We start from the raw sequence: 22,863 nt of genomic DNA, 5'->3' as shown, positions 1-22,863 counted from the left end.
AGCAGTGGCCACCCCCAGCCTGCCTCAGAGTCATCTTAGAAACAGCTGCCCTCCTGGAATTTTCATGCACTATAGCCTCTAGAGTTTTCAGAGAATGGTGCAATTAAAAAAATATATATATATATCCAGTTCTGTGGGCAAAAATACCCTTTTAGTGAGGAAGGTCTGAGGAGAATGTGAAGGCTTATTCAAGCTAATGGAAAGGCCACATGTTTTCAAATAACAGCTGTTTACAACAGAGGCGTACAGATGGGCTTCTCTGAATGCTCTCTGAATGTGAGATTAAGTGTTACAGTTGGCATTTGATGATCAAAACTGTTTTTGAAAATATGGAACTGAAACTGAAAATATGAATGAATGAAGACTGGAAAAAAATTCCTGATCAGGCAAATCTCAATTTAAGCTGAGATGTGCATACGGTGGGCTGAGAATTTGCAATAAACAGCATAAATCCATGGATCTCTTCTGCTTTGTGTCAGCAGTACTGGTGGTGGTGTAATGGTACATTTAAATTTCTTAATACCAAAAATGCCACAGCATACCTGCTGTAAGCACTGTTGTTGACCATGTGAATCACTTTACATGGCCTATATCTACCCTTTTTCAAATGGATACGTCCAGTAGAATAATGCGCCATGTCACCAAGAACGCATCATCTCAAGCTGGTTCCATGAACAAGAAAATGACTTCAGTTTGCTCCAGTGGCTTGCACTGTCCCCAGATCTCAATCCAGTAGAGCATGAATCTGGGGACGAAAATTCTGTGCGAACTGCATGATGCAATTGAGTCAACATGGACCAAAGTCCCTAAGGAATGTTTCCAGTGGGACAAACAAGTGACTTATTTTGACGCATAAAATGCTGCAAAATTACAAGAAAACACATCATTTAGCAATTCACTTTTTTGTTAGGATATATCTTAATAAGAATATTTATATTTTATTTTTTAATTCCCTAAATTTATCTTATTTACAAAAAATGTCCCCTTGAGACTTGCCTGTAGTTGCAGAAACACCCTTAAATGGTCGCGAACAAAATGTGCAGCGTCTAACGGTTTTGCGTGCAAATTTGTGTTATAAGGGCACACTCACTGAGTGCATAGTTAACGATGTAGGGTTACCGTTATGTAGTAGTACGACAGTGGAATATGTAGTATACCTTTTCCCAAATGTATTTCAAGTAAACGGGCGGCGCGGATAGATTTGTGTATTGTTATTTTCTGAGAGGTCAGCAGTGCTGAGCACATATTCTTGCGGTTTGTGCACTGGGTGGCTACTACCACTTTTAATTCCTACAGCCCCATTTTGAGTATTATCTGTTGAGAACACATTCTTCTGAAATGGCCACGTCATGTTCAATTGATCCCAGTAAGTAGAAATGTGTATTGTGTATATCCCTATTGATATTGTTTGTGACCTGCAAGATTTAATTAACCAGTTATATTATATATTATATTATGTTCACAATCGAACAAACGATAGGCTGCATTTCAAAACGATTAGCTGATTTCTTTCCGAATATTTAGAATAGGAAACTAAATAGGTGACTTACTTGAACGTTCATTATTTTAACTTTATATGACGTTATTATTTGTAGTATTAACATCATTATTAACTTTAGGTATGTTTTGTCCTCGTCTTTTAGTAGGCCAATGCATTTATTATTTGAAAATGTGGTTTAACATTCGGTATAGAGGAAGAACATTTTATTTTTGTTCATTGGTTCTCAGGAGCGCGGCGATAGTTGGGAAGTGCTGAATTCATATTTTTGCTAAATCACTTGTGGGAAAAGGTGAATCTTTTCCGTAAACCTTTACAAATACAAAATAGAGCAAGTTTACCCAACTGGGATTGTTGTTTTTCATTGTGTTTTTGGATAAATCATTCTTAGACACATCCACTGATTTCGATTACTGCTTCGTGGAAACTGGTTTTAGGATATTAAACTGACCCTTTGCAAATCCCCTTTCTTTTCGCTTATCTGAAAAGTGCATGTACCTGGACGATTAGTTTTTAATCTACAAGCTAGGTAATAAAAATGAGTTCATTAAGGAAAAGAGAGCAAAATAAAACAGACCATAACCTGGGTTTATGGTTTCATCAGTCCTGCTAAATCATGGATTTTCTTATCTAACCAGCTGTGAAAATATCGAGTAGCAATTATCTTGCAGTTCTTATGTATTACAATATTTAAAATATTATTATTATTATTATTATTATTATTATTATTATTATTTGCATTCATTTCTGTGACACTTTGGTAAGGGTGGGACACAGTAAATGTGTTTATTTATAAAGAGGTTGTGGAAACCACTGCCCTAATTTACAACAATTTCCAGAGCACACGTTGAGGCCTGGAAAGTTATGGAATACATTTGCAGTGAAGGAAGCATTTATGCACTGAGATATGCGTGTATGTGCTGTGTATTTCTTGCAGACAAAAATTTACATTTTAAACACCCCGTTGAACACCTAATCGTGATTAATTTGGTCTCTAAATTGTTTAGTCGTGTTTTAGGTGGTAAACCACATATGCCTATATACCACTAGCACAATAAAATGAGAATAATGATCATCATCAAGTAGATCTGAGTCCAGGTGCATATTCTCAGTTGTTCTTGTTAAGTGACAGGCGATCCCGTGTAACATATTAGAGTAGTTCATGGACCCACTTTAATTTGGTTGTCAGTGATTCGGGGGGTTGGTCCCAGGCGCAAGTAAAAAAAAAAACACAGGAGACTCCAAAAGGAAAATTCAAACAAAGACGTTACTTAATGAAAAAACAGGGAACAAACAAAAGGGGCAAAACCACAAACACAAAAAGATACTTAAAAACTGAAAAGAATAGAACATGGGCAGAGCAGAACACAGGCAGGACAGAATACGGGCAGGCGGAACACACACAAGCAGGAACGCAGGCAGAAACACAAACAGAAACGCAAGGACCCAGCACCCGAGTCAGGAAACAAAGAACTTAAATAGACAGGGATAACAAGACACAAGTGAACTCAAAGAGAACAATCAAACCAGAAAAGGAGGGGATAACAAGACACAGGTGGGAAAAATGATAGAATAATTAAAACCGATAATACAATTAACGCAGGGAGGGAGAACGAACTGAAACACAAGACTGAAGTGCCGCCATCTGGCGGCCACAAGGGGAAAAACAGAAACAGAAAATACAGAACCATGACATTGGTAAGCAGATTAAACTGGATCCTGGTGTTTTGAAAGAAAAATCATTTTATACTTGCACTTTTACCTGATGTGTGTATTCCATAGATATGTTTTTGGCTGTGGCAAAGGGTGTGGAGGCATAAGTATAAAAGAGACTTGCACCATCAGAAAATCAACAGAAATGTCCACAGTGTATGTACTTGCTGATTTGACAGCCATCCAACGACATCATTGACAAAATGATCAGCAAGCTCATAGAATTTGAGCTCCCTAGGTTGCAACTTGTGTACCCTTCTGTCCTGCTCTGTTTTCTGTTATTTCATTGAGATGCACCTTCAGTGTTTCTAAGGTTTATAAGGCATTTTGATACGTTTAGCTGTACGTAGGACTCCTCTTTGCTGTTTTGCTTAGCTAGATCACTGACCTTACGTGAGAATTGGAAGCAGTAGAACAGGAAGGAACACTTGACAGTGGAGAATAGCAGCACACGCATATGTCCCAGCAATCTTTGCATATGAGAAAATAACGGTAGTACGAGATAAATGAGGACAAATGATGAAATTGACTAGTTGAAACAATGTTTTTAGCAGAATGAGCATGTAGGTGAAGTCTGACATGATCACAAACTATAGTGCAAAGAAAATAAAGTGACCATGAGCGAGATGAGTTTCCTTATTGAACGGTACATAAAACAGACAGTATTATAAGTTACTAGTTTAATTAGTTGTTAAAGCAATGTGTGAAATTGCACAGGGAAACTGTTGTATAAATGTAATGTTTTAATTACATTTAATTAAACAAACTGACTAGCTGGAGCGACTGGCAATTTTCTTGGATAAAAAGATATGTTGAATAATTTTGAGAGTTATCAGATTAAAAAGCATTAAGTGATGCAGGACACTTGCCAGGCCGTAATTTGTGAGGCTAATTCATGAAGTGTGTATTTTTATCAGTTGATTTTTGAGAGACAATACCTTTTTGTACTGTTATATTGAACAGATTATTTCAAGAAGAAGCCTCTTCTCGTGCAACACATATTTTCCACAAAAGGTTTTAAGCCAGCCAATAGTACTGTTACTTTATTACAAATAAAACATGATCACTGTCTGATTATTATGCATGCACCAATAATCCTATAGATTTCTTGTAAAAAGCCAAATAGACACTATTCACCATGCATAGAGTTTAGGTGGCTTATTTCATTACAATATTGAACATTTCTGTGGGAGTGTGCTGTACTCTTTCTGTAGAAATAAACCTATCAAGTGTATCTGACTGTGACTGTCTGGTCCTTGGATTAGGGAAATAATTATTTGCCTGACTGTCATAATGCATTGTTCACGTATCATGGTCCTTTGAAATGCTGTAATCTGCCTGTGTAAATAATAATTTTTATAGTGAAATTCACATATTTGCACCAGCTGATGCCCAATATTTGCCCAGTTAAATATATATGATTTATGATATATATGATTAACTGGTAAAATGTATACAGAGTTCTAACAATTTATACAATATACCAAAAGTTAAATGCTTTGACCTTGTTGTAAAAACTGTGTCCAACTTTGCAGTGTCTGAGCTGAGGATTGTGCTGCTGGGGAGGTCTGGAGAACTGAAGCGTAAAGTGGGAAATATCATCCTGGGGAAAGAGGAGCCCTCCTTATTTTCAGTAACACAGCAGTGTGAGGAAGTCAAGGGACAGGTGGATGGGAGATACGTGACTGTGATCAGCACTCTTGACTTACTGCATCCCCAAATCTCTCAAGATGAATTAGATAAGCAGATAGGGCAGTGTGTCTGTCTGTCTGACCCTGGGCCCCATGTGCTTCTGCTGGTGCACAAAATTATATATAACTGAATAAACATTTTGTTTAAATTTCATATTATGTCTTGATGCATTTCAGGATGTGTGATACTCTATAAAATCATGTTTTGCTTGGTTGATTGTCTAACAAGTGACCTCTATTTCCAGCTGATTTTTTCACATTAATTTCAAACGTGGCTGTATTTTCTTCCACATACTGTGTGTATTCCAAATCTAGTGTTATGTTCGTTATGTATTATAATCTCAGAGTTACAAGCCCAGTTCCCTACAGCGCTGCCTACCTCACCAGAGCAGGACCTGTTTAAGTCAGGCAGGGCTCCTCAGGGTAACACTGCAGTAGTTCCTCTTCTCTCAGTTTCTGGTTATCAGTGAGAGATGCGCCTCTCCTCCTGTTGTAGTCATTTGTGACCTGTAGTGCATCAGACGTGGATGTGCTTTGGCTGCAGTGAGGCATGTGTGTGGTGCATTAGTGAGTCAGAAACCTAATCTGAGGATTCTAGAGTGGGGAGAAAAAAACGTGGGAGATGGTTGGGAGGGCTCCGAACAATACAAAATAAGCCAACATCTCACATATTGTACAAACTCTGATGCATTTTTTCTTTAACAGATATACCCCAGCGGAGGAGAATGAGTATTTCTCAACCCCCAACGAGTGAGTAAAGTTTGCAGAGCTACATGGCATACACACGGGTCTGTGCAGAGAACAGCCAGACTTCTTTCATAGTATCATAAATTGAAGTGACAATGACAAATTGCTTTGGATGATTTATTGAGCAAAACTGTCTACAGCTGGCAAAGGTCGCATTATATGGATACCACTTACTGAAACAGCATTCAAGTTATTAATGGAACCATTATTCTATGAAATGAGGAAGACCCATTTCAACAGCTGTCACTCTAGGTGGAATTCAGTAAAGTATGGCCACTGATGCTGATAATGGGGCATGTTTTATATATATATTAATTAAGATTAATGAAACCTGAAAGAAAATCTGGCCTTTTATTGGCTACAGCAAATGTATGCACATCACTCAGAACTGATTGACAAAACATTGAGAATGTTCACGGATTATTGAAAATTGACAACTCAAGGGTAAAAACAAAAACAATTTCATAATTATTTGTAGTGAGATATTCGGCTACTTAAAAAAAAAAATGATTGGCATTTACCAAAGTGGCTAAAACGGCTAACAACAGAAGGGAACTCACCAGTGGAATTAGACCTGTGTATTGATGAAAACTGAGGATGTACTGATATGGATTCAGGGGAAGTGACTCACAAATTGACTATAATAAAATAAGATAACGGTCACAAGATAACAGACTCTTCCTCTTTATTCCAGTGGCTGAGGGTGACAGACTGAACTTGGTGTTGTTTGGGAGCAGTGGAGCTGGGAAGACTTCTGCAGGAAACACCATCCTGGGACAGAGGGAGTCCAGTGTAGATTCCAGCCCCTCTTCAGTGTGTGAGAGGAGAGAGGGAGAAGTGTGCGGTCGCCTGGTTACCGTGGTGGAAATGCCAGCTCTGTGTGAATCACAGCTCTCTGCATCCACTGTGTCTCGCCTCTTTACCTCTCTCTGTGGCCCTGGAGTTCATGCCTTCCTCCTGGTCACACCAGCTGGTCCTCTCACTGATGAAGACAAGGTGGAAATAACAAAGATTCAGGAGATATTTGGATCAAAAGTCACTGATTACATGGTGGTCCTTTTTACCCAATTAAGTCCAGCTGCTCAGCCTGTTCTTGACTTTCTGCAGCAGAATAAAGATACTCAGAAGCTTCTAAAGATGTGTGGCAACAGGTTCTGTGTTTTCAACAACGGAGACATTGTGAATGACCCAATAGTTCCAGAGCTTCTGAATGAGATAGAGGAGATTAATAGAGCATCAGAAAGCTGCTTTTCCCTGGATATGTATTGGGAGGCACAGCTGGAGAAGAAGGACAGGAAAATCAGAGAATTAGAAGAAACTATTAAGGACAAATCACTGGGTAAATTTGGAGGGGTTCCTTATTTGTTTGGTCATATTAACGTAGTACTAATTATGCAACACTGACACAAAATGCAAATTCAACCAGTGGACAGAATTGGTATGGGATGAAAAAAATGCAGCTGATAACTAGTTTCCATGTAAATTCATATGATTCATGAATGACACTTTTCAATTTGCTTTCACTTATCTTATGGAAGTATGTATTTCCATATTTTACTGAGATTTGTCCTGTTAAAGCATAGCTTTATACTGTACCCAGCAAATAAGAACCTAAGAATGTAAGGACTCTTGAAAACAGGCCAGTCAGGCAGTTCAGTCCTTCTAACTTGTCATTAATCTACTGGCTTCTATCCATAGCAGTGAATTCTAACCATGCCAGTGAATTCTAACGTGCAAGTGAATTCCAGCTATGCCAGTGAATTCTACCCATGCCAGCAAATTCCTGTCCTGACTCTGACATGCAGCCTGGCAGGAAATCACAGTTTGTTTTAGCATCACCCAGGGAGTGAGGGACACATTGAACAGTGTTATTGCAGTCTTTATGAGTAAGAGCACCTCTGCTGCCTGACTGAGGTTCTGCAGTCTGTCTGGGTCAGTAGTGTGCAATATGCACTCATCTGATACTGTGATTGTGCACCTCAACTGCTGGAGTGAGTTCCACTAAACATCAAGTATTCTTTGATGGAAATTATTCACTTATTGTTAAGGAATTTGAGAGGGAATGAGAAGCAGAGAACCTAAAGAGAAAGAAGGATGATCAGGCCAGGAGAGAAAAAGAAGAAAAAGAACATAAAGAAATGGAGGAACACTATAAAAGGAAAATGGAAGAAATGAAGAGGAAATATGAAGAAGATGCTAGAAAACAAGCTGAGGAATTTAATGACTTTAAAGAGAAATACAGAAGAGAGTTTTTGGCCTTAAGCTTAAAACATGATAATGAGTTATTCAGGCTAAAAGAAGAGCATCAGAAGCAGACTGCTCTCGAAACTGAACTTTATAAATTTAATGAGAAATCCTTGAAAGAGAAAATGGAGCAGTTACATGAGAAACAACAAAAAGAAATTGATGAGCTGAAAGCAAAATGTGAAAGTTTATGTGTAATACTGTAATTCTGTAACAGGCATGCTTTCCTTTGGTAGGCAACATACCATTTTTAGGCAGGGATAATTCTCCATTTATATTGACCATGCAAAACAAGATACATAATGTATACCTGTATAATATTTTATTTTCTGCAGAAAGAGCCCAGCACCTACACATAGCAAACTGGATATATTTGAACTGGGGGATAAGGGCCGTGCCTTCTCCTTATAATCAAAAAGCACTAATGCATGATTGGTTTACTAACAACATGAATAATTATAAATCTGATTGGTAAATGATGCATTCATAAGAATATAGTAAATTCAACAAGGTAAATGATTAGCTATGTCTAACACGTATCATGAATGCTGAATAAGCACGCAAGCACGGTATAGAATTCTCTAGGTCTACACAAACATGCTCAAAATCAGGAACCAGCATTTATTCTTTATGTAACGTGTTTTGGGGTATTGTAGGGAACATGGCCTCAGACGTGGTTCCTCCTGGTATAGCAGCGGGGGTGGGGGGGGGGGAGTGAAAGCGAGAGAGACACACACACCCATACACACACTGTATCTCCTGTCACACCAAGCAATGCCTTGTTAATCTTGGGAAGCTTGGTGCCTGGAGAGCCAGAGGCCCCAGTGGAAGTACATACATTAGTTTTAATAAAGATATTCTCCACCCTTCACCATTACTCAAGTGTAGGTAAAGATCTTGATGTGGAATGTACCATTTGGACAGAAAACTGGCTTTCAGAACATGAATATCAGAGACAATTTTAAAATGAATACTTTTCCCGCTCTTCCCACTTTTGAATGGCTAGTCATGCCCATTACGAAACGAAAACTAGAAATGAAGGGCATTTTTGCTGGAACAAAAAATTAAAAATGAAAATAAAATCAGCATTAGCTACTGTACATTAGCATAAACTTTAAGTTAAAATTTAGGTAACTGTTAATAAAGTGTCCAAGATTGCCTTCAATTAAACTAATCTTTTTGTGTTATTGTGGGTGAAATTTTTCAAAATATTTATGTTTTGTTATTCAATGAATGTGCATGTATTAACTGAATTCTTCTCTACTATTTTTTTTAAACCACAGGTGGCCTATTGCTTTTGGCCTGCACTCTATGCTTTACCATTTTAAAGAAACAGTTGTTTTTGTGTGGAGTCCCCCCATTTTCAGCTGTGCAAAATTAAGTTGATGGATGATTTTGAAAGGAAATTTAAGCAATAAAGTCTTTTATTTGTTTAAATATCCCTTTAATGCAATGTTTTTTCCCCTCTTCAATGCAATGTCTGCATAGCATCTATGACCCAGTGACATCACCTAACGTTGAGCAAGTTAGAAGCAGTTAAGCCACAGATTTCTGCAGTTGAATTTGCTCAACTAACTTTTGCTAAAAAAAAAAAAACCTATGAATACCGTAAATCAACATGTTTAGATGAATCACTGTGTAAACTATTAGAAAAATAAGTAAAACACTTATAACGTCTAACGTCTTTGTTGTTCGTAAAATTCTTCAGTTCAAAGAATGCATTTGCCTATTTGATTAGTATTCATTGCCTGCTGACAAGTAAAAGACTACCTCGTTGCTGGGCATCACGAACGCTGACATTGTAACTGTAACATTTAGGCCTAACATGCAAGTGAATGTGGTAACTTCGTCCTCCTGTATTGTAATTGCCTGAAGTATTATTTTACTAAAGAAAATTCTGTTTCACTATGTTATTATTTAACATACACACAAAACGCGACCGTTATGTCTGCATAGCATACATGTATTGATACAAATTAGATGGAAGTGGTATTGCTGTATTTTCTTAACTTTAACTTTTTATTAATTTCACAATTCGTCTGGACCCAATTGGGGTTTTTTTTTGTTTTTTTTTAAAGTTTTTTTTTAGTTAATAGACTGCGTTATCGTAAGACTGTGGAAGTTGTGATTCGTCAGCCCTGGTTTATTGCGTTGTTGCCATGGAATCCGTCTTCATTTACGCTGATATCGCATCGAATGCGTCTTTGTGGACGGAACCGGCGCCATTTTTTCACTTTAGCGATTGGCTTGGGGGAACGAACTATTGGGAATTGGCTCTGTTCGTTTCGTTTGCTAATTGCATTAATCACAGAATGACCTTACCAGAATAACCTTTTATTGCAAAGGTCTGTTTTGTACTCTGTTTTATTTAAATAAAACGCGCTAGCTAGTTGCTTGCGCTTTTGTGGCAGACACTCGTCGGTACCTATCTGTTTAACGTTAGCAGGCTAGCGCTAACGCCACGGTTTATACGTTGCTGTTCCGACAACATCGTGTCTAGAAAGAAAGCCAGCTGTGTAACTTTGGTTGAAAATTGACAATCTGCGTCTTTAATAAACACTTGGCTAAATATATTTCAACACTAACTGGATTTTGTTAAAGAGATTTCTGGAAAATGAGGGGAGGTTCTTCGTATGGAGACAGAGACCGGGACCGAGACCGTGGACGCGACAGGGGGTAAATTAGTTAAGTTTATTCTGGATTGCATCTATTTTCAAAGAATTTAACTCGAAATATTTCGGACAAATCACATATTGGATTAGTTAACTGGTATTTACAGCAGCGTTACCCAGTGTGCTATTAGCCGGTTTCATCGAGTAGCTTGCTAAACCACTTCTCTAGCCAGCAAGATTAGGTTAGCAATCTAACGGTGGCAGTTTACAGGACGTAAATTTAGCTATTTACTTCATGCACACAGGTATATTAACGACCACGTGCTAATTTATTGTCGTTATAGAAACCGTTTCCCAATGAATTGTACCCTTTTGGGACTTCGAAAAATAGTTTTTGGCTAACTGCCTAATGTTAGCTCAGTCAATCTAAACTAGGCCTCATCTCACGTGCTGAAAGACAAATTGTCTTTCCATTTATTCTTTTATCCAACCATGTCAGGAGTGCTGCACGTTTGCTTGAGGGCCAAAGGCTGATATCCTTATGTACGAGGATTTAAGTAAACCGCTTTATTCCTCACTGAACTCATGCCTGTCTACCGTTCAACCACATATTCGATTTAAGTTAAGTTTGATATTCACAATGAATATTGTAAACATTTTAAGCGGTAATGCTTAATACTATGTGTTAGCTTACTGACTAGTTAGCTATGTCATAACTATTAAACATTAGTGCTTCCTATTCGTTACTACATATTTTGTGAATTTGTTTTGTGGAATTTTTGTGAAGCATGTTATTTGATCTTGACAGGAAGCTGACTAGCTCCATGATTGACTGTAAAGCAACATTTACGTTAGATGCTGAAAGAAAGTACAGTACGTGTCCATGGTGTGCTACAGTTGTAATTGTGCCCTACCCTTTAGCTCTCGTTTTGGATCAAGTCGAGGTTCTCCCCCCAAAAAGTTTGGGAACCCAGGCGACCGACTGCGTAAGAAGAAGTGGGATCTGGACGAGCTTCCCAAGTTTGAGAAGAACTTCTACACAGAACACCCTGAAGTGCAGCGCATGAGTCAGGCAAGTCGTGCCCCCCTCCCCCACACACTCACACTGACTGCCTGGCTAATATTAAGTGAGTTTTGTGTGCGATAGAGAACTAGCAGCAAGCTCTCTTCTCGAGTCCTCCTAAATTTATTGACAATGTCCTTTCTAGTGAAAATGTACATGGGAACATTCTCTCCTTCCTTTTTTCCTCAGGTTTATTTGGTGCAGCTATGAAGCTTTTGGTCCTCAGATTTTTTTCTCACAAGTTCAGACTTGTTTTACATGTTGCATACAAAACGTTAGTTAATTTCAGTGTTTGGGCAGTGATGTTGGACAATATGCAATTCAGTGCAATACAATAAATACACATTGGAAACATAGGGTTTTCATTCTCAGTAGTTTCTGAATTAAAGATGTAATTCTCCTCCTTGTTTTTGGTGTATGCAGTATGAGGTGGAGGAGTTTCGCAGGAAGAAGGAGATCACCATTAGGGGGACTGGCTGCCCCAAGCCCGTCATCAGCTTCAGCCAAGCACAGTTTCCCCGTAAGTATTCTGTACATGTAGTCAAACAATGTGTAGGAGCACCAGGTGCTTTGCAGTTAAGAAACAAGACTGCCTCAGTGTTGTCTATACATTCACACTGCAAGGGTTGTAGCAGGGATGCTGACATTTGTATCTAGTTAAAAGTCCTTGTTTCTTGTTACAGTTACTAATGTTTACTTATACTTTGAATTTTTTAAAATACTTCACATTTTTCTTTCGATAGAATTCTTTTTCTCTTAGAGGTCAACAAGATGACCTGATCTTCAGAAGAGGTCTGAGAAACCATTATTAAGAAAAAAAGGAATGGTTTGCCAAACTTTTTTCTGCTCCAGGTTGATAGAATCTAAAACCTGAAACAGCCCCCTCCCCAAAGTTGGGGTCAGGATTTGGTCATAGGACTGCTCTGCACCCCCAAACTCAAATTGTGCCACACTTTGTGATGAGAAGTAACGAGACCCTGAAAATGATGCTACCGTCTGTTTGCTTCGTCATCAGAGTACGTGATTGACGTGCTGATGCAGCAAAACTTCAAGGAGCCCACGGCCATCCAGGCTCAGGGCTTCCCCCTGGCGCTGAGCGGGCGGGACATGGTGGGCATCGCCCAGACCGGCTCGGGGAAGACGCTGTCGGTGAGAGACCCATGTCTGGCTAGTCATCTGTGTTACACTGGCCACAGGACGCTTCTACTTCCTTTTAGCTGAACAGGGCCTCCATACACACAGTCGCAGAGAGGCAGCCAGGTGGTGTCAGTGCACATGCAGAAATTCACCTATCACACAGAACAGCCTTTGTGCGTGCGTGTGTTAAGATGAGTGCTAGTGCTTAATTCACCCCATTTAATGTTGGAGGGCGTGCCCTGAAGCTCGCCACTTATCTGACACAAGTTGCCTCTCATACATAGTTCTGTTTGTCTCTCAGTATCTCCTGCCTGCTATTGTGCACATCAACCACCAGCCCTACCTGGAGCGAGGCGACGGCCCCATTGTGAGTACTGTGCATCGATTATGAACCTGCAGCTTTCGCACGCTGATGTTAGTGTTTGTTCAGGAGGTTAGGATGTCAGTTCTTGCACCCTGATTGACTCTGGGTCCTTACAGCCTTCCAGGTATTAATGGAGTATAGCTGTGTCTTCCTGGTTATTAATGGAGTACAGCTGTACTTCCTGGTTATGGGGTACAGCTGTGTCTTCCTGGTAATGGGGTACAGCTGTGTCTTCCTGATTATTAATGCAGTACAGCTGTGTCTTCCCTGGTTATTAATGGAGTACAGCTGTGTCTTCCTGGCTGACTGTATTTTATACTGTGTTGTGGGCTGCCTTCATTGATTTGTTTAGGGCTTTCGAACTTGTGACAGCTGGTCTGAAATCTTGCAATGGGACTCCTGTGTGTGCTGCTCTCATTGGTCTAACTTTTGCCTCTCTCTGTCCCTCTGCTGCCAGTGCTTGGTCCTGGCCCCAACACGCGAGCTGGCCCAGCAGGTGCAGCAGGTGGCGTTTGACTACGGGAAGTCCTCTCGCATCAAGAGCACCTGCGTTTATGGTGGGGCCCCCAAAGGCCCCCAGATCAGGGACCTGGAAAGAGGTAAGGAGCAGGATGGGGACAGACTGGATATATCACACCCTCTGAAAAGGCATCTGAATTAATTTAGCCATTTCAGCCACAATCCAGCTACACATTCCGCAGAACTGTAGAATATGGTCACTGTACCGTCTGCATTTATCTCAGTGTAGTTCCTTAGGGTGTTGTATGAATGATTGAATCATTGCATTTTAGCACTTTTCCAGACGCTCAGAGTGCTTTACAGTGATGAGGGGGAACCCACCTGGGTGATGCACGGCAGCCATTTTGTGCCAGAATGCTGACCACACATTAGCTAAGGTGGAGAGGGAGAAAACAATTTTTAGACAATTAATTCAGGGAATGAATAGGTGGCAGATTGAGAGCCAGGTTGGGAATTTAGCCAGGACACTGGGGAACCCCCTACTCTTTGCAACGAGTGTCATGGGGTCTTTAGTGACCACCGTGAGTCAGGATTCGGACCTCGGTTTAACATCTCATCCGAAGGACGGCGTCTCCTACAGCACAGTGTCCCCATCATTGCACGGGGGCACTGGGGTTTATTTTACCAGAGGGAAGATTGTCTGCTTCTGGTTCACCAACACCACTTCCAGCAGCAACTTGGTTTTCTCAGGTGGTCTCCCATCCAAGTACTAACCAAGCCCACACTTTCTTAGCTTCAGCCATTCGGCAGGACCAGGGTGCATGGTTGCATGAAGGTGGATCGGTACAGGTCCCATCACGTTGAAAAATATCGATCAGGAAAAATGGAAAATCCTCAGTGGAGAGATTTGTTGTGCCTTTAGCAGTCTTGTTGTGCATCCTTTCGCAGGAGTGGAGATTTGCATTGCTACCCCGGGGCGTCTCATCGACTTTCTGGAGGCGGGCAAGACCAACCTGCGGCGCTGCACCTACCTGGTGCTGGATGAGGCCGACCGCATGCTGGACATGGGCTTTGAGCCGCAGATCCGCAAGATTGTCGACCAGATCCGGGTGAGTGACTGGAGCAGGGTCTTCGCTTAGGCTGTACCTCGCTGTACATGGGTTGGGTCAGGGCATTTCTTTGATACCGCTCACCCCCACCCCCCAGCCAGATCGGCAGACGCTGATGTGGAGCGCCACCTGGCCCAAGGAGGTGCGGCAGCTGGCGGAGGACTTCCTGCGGGACTACGTGCAGATCAACGTGGGCGCCCTGGAGCTCAGCGCCAACCACAACATCCTGCAGATCGTCGACGTCTGCATGGAGAGCGAGAAGGACAACAAGTGAGGCCAACGCCCGAGCGGTTCGGCTCAGAACGCCCGGACAGCAGTGTAATCGTGAACCCCTCCACACGATGGCGCCGTCTCACCTCTTCCCCCTCTGCCGCTCCGCAGGCTGCTGCAGCTGATGGAGGAGATCATGGCCGAGAAGGAGAACAAGACCATCATCTTCGTGGAGACGAAGAAGCGGTGTGACGACCTCACCCGCAGGATGAGGCGGGACGGGTGAGAGGGCGGGCTGTCCCAGCCACGTCCGTGCAGAATTGGGCCCATGTTCTGCACCTGGACCAGTGGAGCAGACGCACCAGTTCCACACCTAGGCCACTGTTCTGAGGGTCTTCCTCTGTGTCTCTGGCCCTGTGGAATCTTGGGCAAATGTAACTTTTAAAGTTATTTCAGTTACTGCTCATCACTATTGTCAAACAAATTATAAGCCCTGTTGCAACTGTTGGCCCCTCCCACCATTATGACATCCTCAGTCGGTTTAGAAGGACATGTGCAAGCATGCACAGCCCCACAGAGCAGATACAGCCAGCTGAGCTGTGCTGCCCAGGCAGAAGCAGGCTCCTCATTGGTCGTGGGAGGTAGGGATCGCCCTGTGCTGTAGACCTTCCAGAGTGAGGCCGCTTTGACACAGCTTCCAGTGGTACGGTCAAGAATTAATGGCTGCCCTGTGTCCTACTCCTGCTTCACTCCATTCCTTTTAATGCTGTCTTTCGGGTTGTCTTTTAGGTGGCCTGCCATGTGTATCCATGGTGACAAAAGCCAACCAGAGAGAGACTGGGTACTGACTGGTGAGAGATTTGGCATTTTAAACATCCATAATGTGTCTGTAAATGATAGTGAGCATGTAAATCATGGTTTTTGTGGAGGATAAGACTTGCCTATTGGCTTGGGAAATCCAGGTAAATAAATGCTTTCTTGCTGAACATTTCCTGTGATCTCTCTCTCTCCTTCCCTGTCTCTCTCTCTCTCTCTCTCTCTCTCTCCCTCTCCCCCTCCCCCCCTCCCTCTCTCTCCTTCTTTCCCTCCCCTCCCAGAGTTCCGCAGCGGCAAAGCTCCCATCCTCATTGCTACTGACGTGGCCTCCCGCGGTCTGGGTATGTCTCACGCAGTAACTGCAGTCCCATTGTCCTCAGTCACAGATGTGCAGGTGCAGAGGGATGCACGAGAGCTAATGCACTCAAAGGGCTGTCGCTGTGACTTCAACACGATGTTCTGATCCACAGCACCCTTCGTCAGCCGTGCTGTACCCTAAAGCGAGTTTCATACGCGATTCCCTGACTATTACGTATTTTTCCTACGTACGGGAAGTCCGATAGCCCTCATTACTGCCCAGTGATCTCCTTAAACTGATGACACGAGCTCTCTTTTTGCATTAGTGTGCACACTGAAAATGTGTATGATCACTGAAGCCTCTTGATTTCTTGTTGTGTTGGTAATCTTAAGTAGGCTACTTGTGTGTGAGAGACGTGGGCCTGAAATGGAAATGTTGTGTTCATGGTATCCCCAGTCGTGAAAGAAAAGGTCAGAGTCAATGCCCACGCTTAAAAAGTCTGTGTAGAAACTGTGTGTCTGCATTTCAGTTGAAAACTTTGTGTGCAGGTTGAGGGTTTTAAGTGTCAGTGTGACAGAAAAAAAATATATAAAGGGGAGTTAAACCTGAAGCACAGCCCCCTACATGATGAGTCGATTCTTTTAACCAATTTTTTTTTTTCTGTGTTCATTTTATTTTATTTTTCTTTTGTTTGTTTTTTTGTTTTCCAAGTCTCTCTTCCGGCACTAGAAGCACACAGGCACACGGAGCCTGCAGCCGGACCTAGGCATGACTAATCCAAGCCTGAGTGCCGGAAAGACACAGGGGAGAGAGACGGCCTGTTTTATCAATCCCAGATCACAGTCATCTCTCCGAAAACCCAAAACAGCCCTCGAATAAGCTCTTCACCCCCCCCTTTCCAGGAAAACCGGCTGCCTGGGCTGCGAGGGGGGGGGCGGGAGCAGGAGGGGTGCTACTGGGATTCCAAATTTGAACCTGGGGTGGGGCGGGGCAGTGAGCTGAGAGGGGCAAGCAGGGGCGGGGGAAGGCGCCACCTCCTCCCAGGTCTGCGGAAAGCTTGCCGCGATGGTTCCTGACGCGCAGCGAGGGTCTGCAGCGTTGCTTTAGGGAGCGTTACAGGGAAGCCAGCGCGTGCGTTATAGCGGATATCATCACTCCGTTTGAAATTCCTGCCGTGCCACTGCAGGGGAAGTGCTCGGCTCATTTGTCGACACCGCCATCCATCTCCTCATAGCCATCCTCTTGGCTGCTCCGTCTGCCTGGAGGAAAATCCCTGCTGGAACCAAATCTACCAAAGCAGTGATGATTTGACATGCGAGAGTGACTGCTATGTCTGTAGTGCCTGATGTTTAATGCCTTGTGCGGTAGTTTTTGATTTTACTTTTTGAATGGAGTTTTAAACACAGTAGGTTGTTTAGCTGAGCATCGGTGTTTGTAGTATGGATTAGTCTTACTCAATTTAGGATGTAATTGGTCTGCTTCAGTGGTGATTTTGAATTGGAAATTTACAGTGTTAAAAAGTAGTATTATGTATCTTTTCATAGAGCAATGCTTAGTGACAGTCCATGTAAGATTAGGCTTTATCAGGCAGTGTGTTGAGCATGGCTTCAGTGAGGAGTAATGAGTTCAGGGTAGCGGTGCTTAAATTTGAGGAGACGAAGCAAGCAGACAGACTGCCATATGGACAAGCGTGTGGAGGTCCCCTTCTGGACTGCCCCTGTGGTCCCCCCCAATACCAGCCTCGCTGACACCCCCCCACCCCCACGCGTATCTGTGCCGGCCTCTCCCTCTGCGGGCGTCATGTCTGGTCCTGGCTGGCAGGAGTCCTGGCCTGAAGGAGCTGCTCTTTCTCTCCCCTCTCTGTCTCTCACTTCTGCTTTCTGTCTTTCTTTCTATCTCTATCTCACTCCTGCCCTCCTGCTCTCTTCTGCATGTCCACCCCCCTTTCTCCGTTCTCATCTTTCTTTTCCTCTCCCACATTTTCTCACCCTAACACGTTAAACTGCCAGTCTCCTGATCCTTCTCTTTCTGCTTTCCTCCTCTTTTTCTGTGTGCCAAATGCTTTTTTCGTGTGCATAATGCTTAGATGAGCAAAAACAAATGGCAGGTGACCCCCCCCCCCCAAGCCACACCCCCTGCCCTGCCCCCCAGCCCAGCCGTCCCCCCCCAACATATATTTATTTAAAACCCCCCATACCCGACCCTGCCCTCTCACCAGTGTCTAAATATACAAGGTCAGTGTCACTGCCCCATTGTCTGTTTCTTGTTACTGCTGTAAGCAACAACAACCCAAGCCCCCCCAAGCAGTATTACTATAAGCACAATGTGCAGGACTTCTGGATGCACGGCGTCCAAGGGAGGAGCCAGGGGGGCACCTGCAGGACCTCTCATACTTTTCTGTGTGGCGTCAGAACCCAGACACACCTGCCATTCGGGCACTGTTAAAAAGGGAAATCCATCCCATGCTATTCCCCGTTACTTTAACTTTGCTTTCCCTCGTTTCAGTGGTATAAATAGAAGAGCTTTTTATCGTTTTCCCCATCACGTTGGGCTGTAAAGGTTGGCGTCTGCCCTGTTGTGCGATTTTCTTTGTTAGGCTTTAGAAAGGTTGTCAAAAAGACAAGTTTCCAAGAGAGAAGATCCTGCCCGTCCATTTTCCCCGATTCTGTTGGTTCTGACGCACTGTAATTAACTGGAAAAAGGCCCAAGCATCTGACACCAATGTGTGCTCTCTGCCTGAGATGCATCTCGGTGGGGCTAGTTGGGAGAGAGGGGGTATAAGCTTGGTGCCGGATCCAGACTGGTCCAGTTTGTGGGGGTCCGGCAGCTCCAGGCAAGAGGTGCAGGGGGTATGCATGGGGTTGGGGGGGGGGGCTTGTTTGTCCTCCTCCCCCTCCCTGGCCCCTACAAATGACCCAGGACGGGTCAGGGGGTTGACAGAGGGAGCTAACCTTGTAAGGCACCTCTTAAACAGGGTAAGTACCTCCCCCACCCCCGCCCCCCCTTACCTAATAAATACACACTGAAGTCCAGTACATTTTTCAGTCTGCAGCTAAGAAACTGTGAGAAAAGATTATGAAAGCTGTTGTCAAGGATCCACTCTTATCTTCTGTAATGAGAAACAAACTATTGTTTTCAAGTGATACTAGAAAATTTTTCTTTGAACAAAATACTTGCCTCGCCCCATCCCTGACCCTCAATGCCCTTTTTTTTCCCCCCCACTTCATTTTTTGCCAATGGATGCAAAAATACCCCTCAATCCACCCTTGGGCATTTAAGCAAAACCCTTAAAACACATTTTCGTGTTGTACTTTGAGAACGGGCCTCTCTGATCATACTCTGATTTGGCCATAATCTGTCCTCAGCCAGATGGGGTTCCTCCCGGGTCAACACTCGACTCCCGATACCTGTATTTCTCCTTTGTATTTGGAGGATACTGTTGGGTCTGGGGTAAGGAGGAGGGTCATGAAAGGATCGTTTGAACAGTGCCTGCCTTCTGTCATTCAGTGATTTATGGGTATGCAAAGTTCAGATTTGGTTGAGTTGTGATGCTATCACTCGTATTGCTTGAGGTCTTTAGGCTTGGGTGGAGCGTAGCAGGGTATTTAGTGGGGGCAGACCAAATGGTGTCTTTATATTGGGGTATAATCAAGTCTATTGTTTTCATGTTATTAGTAGCCTGTATAAGGTACTTCATTTTCAGGGGCATATTTTCAAGAATAGTCTGACAGGTAAGTGAAGTTGTATATTGGTTCAAAGTGTCCTATTCGTCCAAGTTCCTGGGCGTTTAAGATTCAGGCTTGTAAACTGCACAAAGGTATAATGTCCGCTCTTCCTCATCACCTGTGATGAAACGCAGCGTGAAATTTACTTGCGCGGAACAGGACCTTTGTGCAGATTAATCCGTCCCATTTACTGACTTAGTTCTTCCCTTTTTCCCTCCCCTTCAACAATAAACCCGCCGTCCCCCACCCACTTTGTCATCCAAGATGTGGAGGATGTTAAGTTTGTCATCAACTATGACTACCCCAACTCCTCGGAGGACTACATCCACCGGATCGGCCGCACGGCCCGCAGCACCAACAAGGGCACGGCCTACACCTTCTTCACCCCCGGGAACCTGCGGCAGGCCCGCGAACTCATCCGGGTCCTGGAGGAGGCCCGGCAGGCCATCAACCCCAAGCTGCTCCAGCTGGTGGACTCTGGGCGTGGCGGCGGAGGAGGTGGTGGAGGTGAGCCGGGAGCGGGCGGAGGGGGGTGTGAGTGTGAAGGTGGGGAGAGGAGTGACATCTTTTTATCATCTGTTGTAGGCCTGCCACCCTGTGTTACAGCTCTTGAGGTGCTAGCTTATTGATCTGTTGGGTAACTATGTACCTGGGCCCAGCCTAAGCTCCTTCCCCTCTCTCTCTCTGTGCTCTGCCCAGGTGGCCGTTCTCGTTTCCGTGGCAGCGGCTCCAACTCCAACAACCCCAATTTGATGTACCAGGACGAGTGTGACCGGCGCATGCGCACGGTTGGCGGGGGGAACAGGGACACCCGGGGGGGCAGCAGCGGGGCCACAGGGGGGGGCAGCAGCACCAGCAGCAGCTTCAGCCGTGATGGGAGGGGGGGAGGCGGAAGCCGTGACGGTGACCGGTCTTCCTCCTCCTCCTCTTCCTCCTACAGGGATCGGGGCAGTAGGGATAGCAGAAGCGGCGGGAGCTACAGTAATGGCTCCACCTCCAGCTCCTCCTTCGGGGGTTTGGGAGAGCAGTATCAGAGCTACAGCGGGGGGGCCGGGGGTGGGAGCAGTGGGGGCCAGTACAGCTCCAGGGGCGGGTCTCAGTCTGGGGGCACCACTTCCGGCGGAGGCAGTGGGGGGCAGGACCAGTCCGGTCAGCAGCAGGGACAGTTCGGCAACTTGAGCGGCAGGTCCAGCCAGCCCCCCCCTCCACCGTCGGGACCCCAGCCCCTGATGGCCCAGCAGTTCTCCCCACCTCAGCCCATGATGGGGTTCATGGGACAAGGTCCCTACCAGTTTGCACCCCCACCCCCACCTCCACCACCACCACCTAGAAAGTAAATGCACACCCCCCCCCCTAACATAAGGACATAGAACATCACTTTAGAACTGATACGCAGCCATGTGTGTGCAACAATATGAAGTGTAGATATAGGTATGTCAGGTGAGGGGATGTGGAAGGTAAGGTTTGTGTTTCAACAGGGAATTTGGAGTAATGGAAATCGTCCTGCAACCACCCTTTTCACCTGTAGCTCATTAGAAGTGTATATGTTTGTGTTAAAGGAGCTCATCGTCATTTTTTTCTCGCCTCCTTCTTCCCCTCATCTCAGAGGAGGTAAAGGTCACATGAGCAGGACTGGCTGAAATCAGGAATTACTGGAAGATTAGGCTAAGATTTTTTTGTATGTTGATTACGTGGGGTAATATGTTGTATTTGAGTGTTTCACTAGTGGGTGAGGGTCCTGTGCCTGGAAAACAATTTTCTAGTAGATGCTGTACAACACTGGCACTGTTGGTACTGGAAGATTGTAAGTCTTGCATGACTTGGTTTGGGTGACCTCATTGAGAAGGCGCCACTAAATCTGAAACATTTTTTCACCGTTTGGATTATTGCCCTGGAGAGGATTAGTGCAGCCAAAGAGAAGTAAAGAAAAAATATCTCATTTCAATTATTTTTTGTTCCATCCAATTGGAAATAGATCTCTAGTCTAGAAATGTATAATTTACTGACGACGCCCAACTGTGAAGATTTTTGGTTGTGCATATATTTGATTGTTTTCAGCTTTTGTCTTCAGAGACTTAGTGTAGTCCTTTAGTTTATATTTTTATTTTCTTGTACAAAACCTTTTTTTTTTTTTTGCAGTGTGGGCCTTTTGTTGGATAGATTGCTTTAGCTGATGGACAGTATGCTAATTTACCTTTTTGATCAGTGGAAGAGGTAGGTGCAAGTTTGTTTAAAAAAACTTCTTCAGCTTGCTCACTTGTGATATCTAGTGTAGTTAATGTTTTCTTTTTTTGCCATATATAGGTAATGCTGAATGGCTATTCGCTCTCGAGTGTGACAATCGCACAGTGTTAACGTAGGGGTTTCTATTTTCCAAAGGTAATTTAATTTAATTGGTTTTTAAACTAGTAGAATCTAATCCGATATTTGCTGAAAAGATTCAACTATATTATGTTTTTAGAATGGCAGCTTAGGGGAAACGTTTTGAAATGCTGAACCGAATCTGCTGTTAACATGTAGGAAATAGGGGGAAGGAAAAAAAACTTTAAACCCAAGGAATACACATTTGGTGAAGACATCTTATTTAATCTATTATGACGAATAGATATGACTTCCTTTTTGCAGTAAACGTTGGTCTTTTGGCATGAAAATTGCTGCCTTTAGAAGGAATCCACTAGGTTGTAAATATCCTGCTTGGTTTTTGATTAGTGTAAAATTTAATCTGAAGGGGCATTTGGTAGTTGTAGTCAGTGGATTTTTGTGACCAATTTGGTAACCCCTGGAAAGTCTGTGCGATGTCTCCTACTTATTCTCTGTTTAACACCTCTAAGCAGTCCCAAAAGGATGCTAGCTAATATTAGATGAGCTTTGTGCAACTAAAATGTGACTTTTTTCACTTTTTATACGGTTTGGTTGTTTCAGGCTAAATAAAGATTCTGAACATTAGCGGTCTGAGTGCTTGTGTAATTGTGAGATCCGTGTTGAAAATCGTGTTTGTACGATTGTGTAGCGTGTTCTGCTGCCACTCAAAAGCCTCTTTTTCACTGTTGGGCCGAACGGTTCCAATGGTGTTTCCACCTGGAAACGGATTGGTGTGGAACGCTTACAAACCGTGCCCAGCACAATATTCTTGGCATGGTTAGACAACCGTACTCAGTGCAGCAGAACCGTTCGGGT

General features: G+C 43.6%; 2 protein-coding genes across 3 annotated transcripts in view; both read left to right on the top strand.

Annotated features, from left to right (window-relative positions):
* LOC135244080 (uncharacterized) overlaps positions 1-9,330 on the top strand; it is a 126,982-nt gene extending 117,652 nt beyond the window's left edge. The window contains exon 12 of the mRNA XM_064316278.1: positions 7,752-9,330. Coding sequence (XP_064172348.1) covers positions 7,752-8,099 — 348 coding nt within the window. The 3' untranslated portion in view covers positions 8,100-9,330. The remainder of the gene's footprint in view (positions 1-7,751) is intronic.
* A 767-nt stretch (positions 9,331-10,097) lies between these two features.
* On the top strand, positions 10,098-22,632 carry LOC135243882 (probable ATP-dependent RNA helicase DDX17). 2 transcript variants are annotated; one of them, XM_064316004.1, is made up of 14 exons: positions 10,112-10,238; positions 10,495-10,569; positions 11,427-11,577; positions 11,992-12,088; positions 12,584-12,717; positions 13,007-13,072; positions 13,527-13,668; positions 14,477-14,637; positions 14,735-14,907; positions 15,019-15,129; positions 15,637-15,698; positions 15,945-16,004; positions 19,951-20,193; positions 20,386-22,632. In XM_064316004.1, the coding sequence occupies exons 2-14, from the start codon at positions 10,508-10,510 to the stop codon at positions 21,021-21,023; spliced, it is 2,100 nt and encodes a 699-aa protein (XP_064172074.1). In that variant the 5' UTR covers positions 10,112-10,238; positions 10,495-10,507; the 3' UTR covers positions 21,024-22,632. The 2 variants fall into 2 exon arrangements, with proteins under 2 accessions (XP_064172073.1, XP_064172074.1); XM_064316003.1 differs by having other exon boundaries at positions 10,098-10,569.
* The last annotated feature ends 231 nt before the right edge of the window (positions 22,633-22,863 follow it).

The sequence above is a fragment of the Anguilla rostrata genome, chromosome 17, assembly GCF_018555375.3.
Source record: "Anguilla rostrata isolate EN2019 chromosome 17, ASM1855537v3, whole genome shotgun sequence".
Classification (NCBI taxonomy): Eukaryota; Metazoa; Chordata; class Actinopteri; order Anguilliformes; family Anguillidae; genus Anguilla; species Anguilla rostrata.
Note: the sequence above shows the minus strand (reverse complement) of the source record. Positions and strands in the feature narration are given on the sequence as shown.

What these genes read in the sequence shown, in the direction of transcription:
- LOC135243882 (XM_064316003.1), top strand. Translation starts at nt 10,508, where the DNA reads ATGAGGGGAGGTTCTTCGTATGGAGACAGAGACCGGGACCGAGACCGT. An exon ending in AAGTGCAGCGCATGAGTCAG is followed by an intron (nt 11,578 to 11,991) that starts GCAAGTCGTGCC and finishes TGGTGTATGCAG; the next exon opens with TATGAGGTGGAGGAGTTTCG. An exon ending in CGCAGGATGAGGCGGGACGG is followed by an intron (nt 15,130 to 15,636) that starts GTGAGAGGGCGG and finishes GTTGTCTTTTAG; the next exon opens with GTGGCCTGCCATGTGTATCC.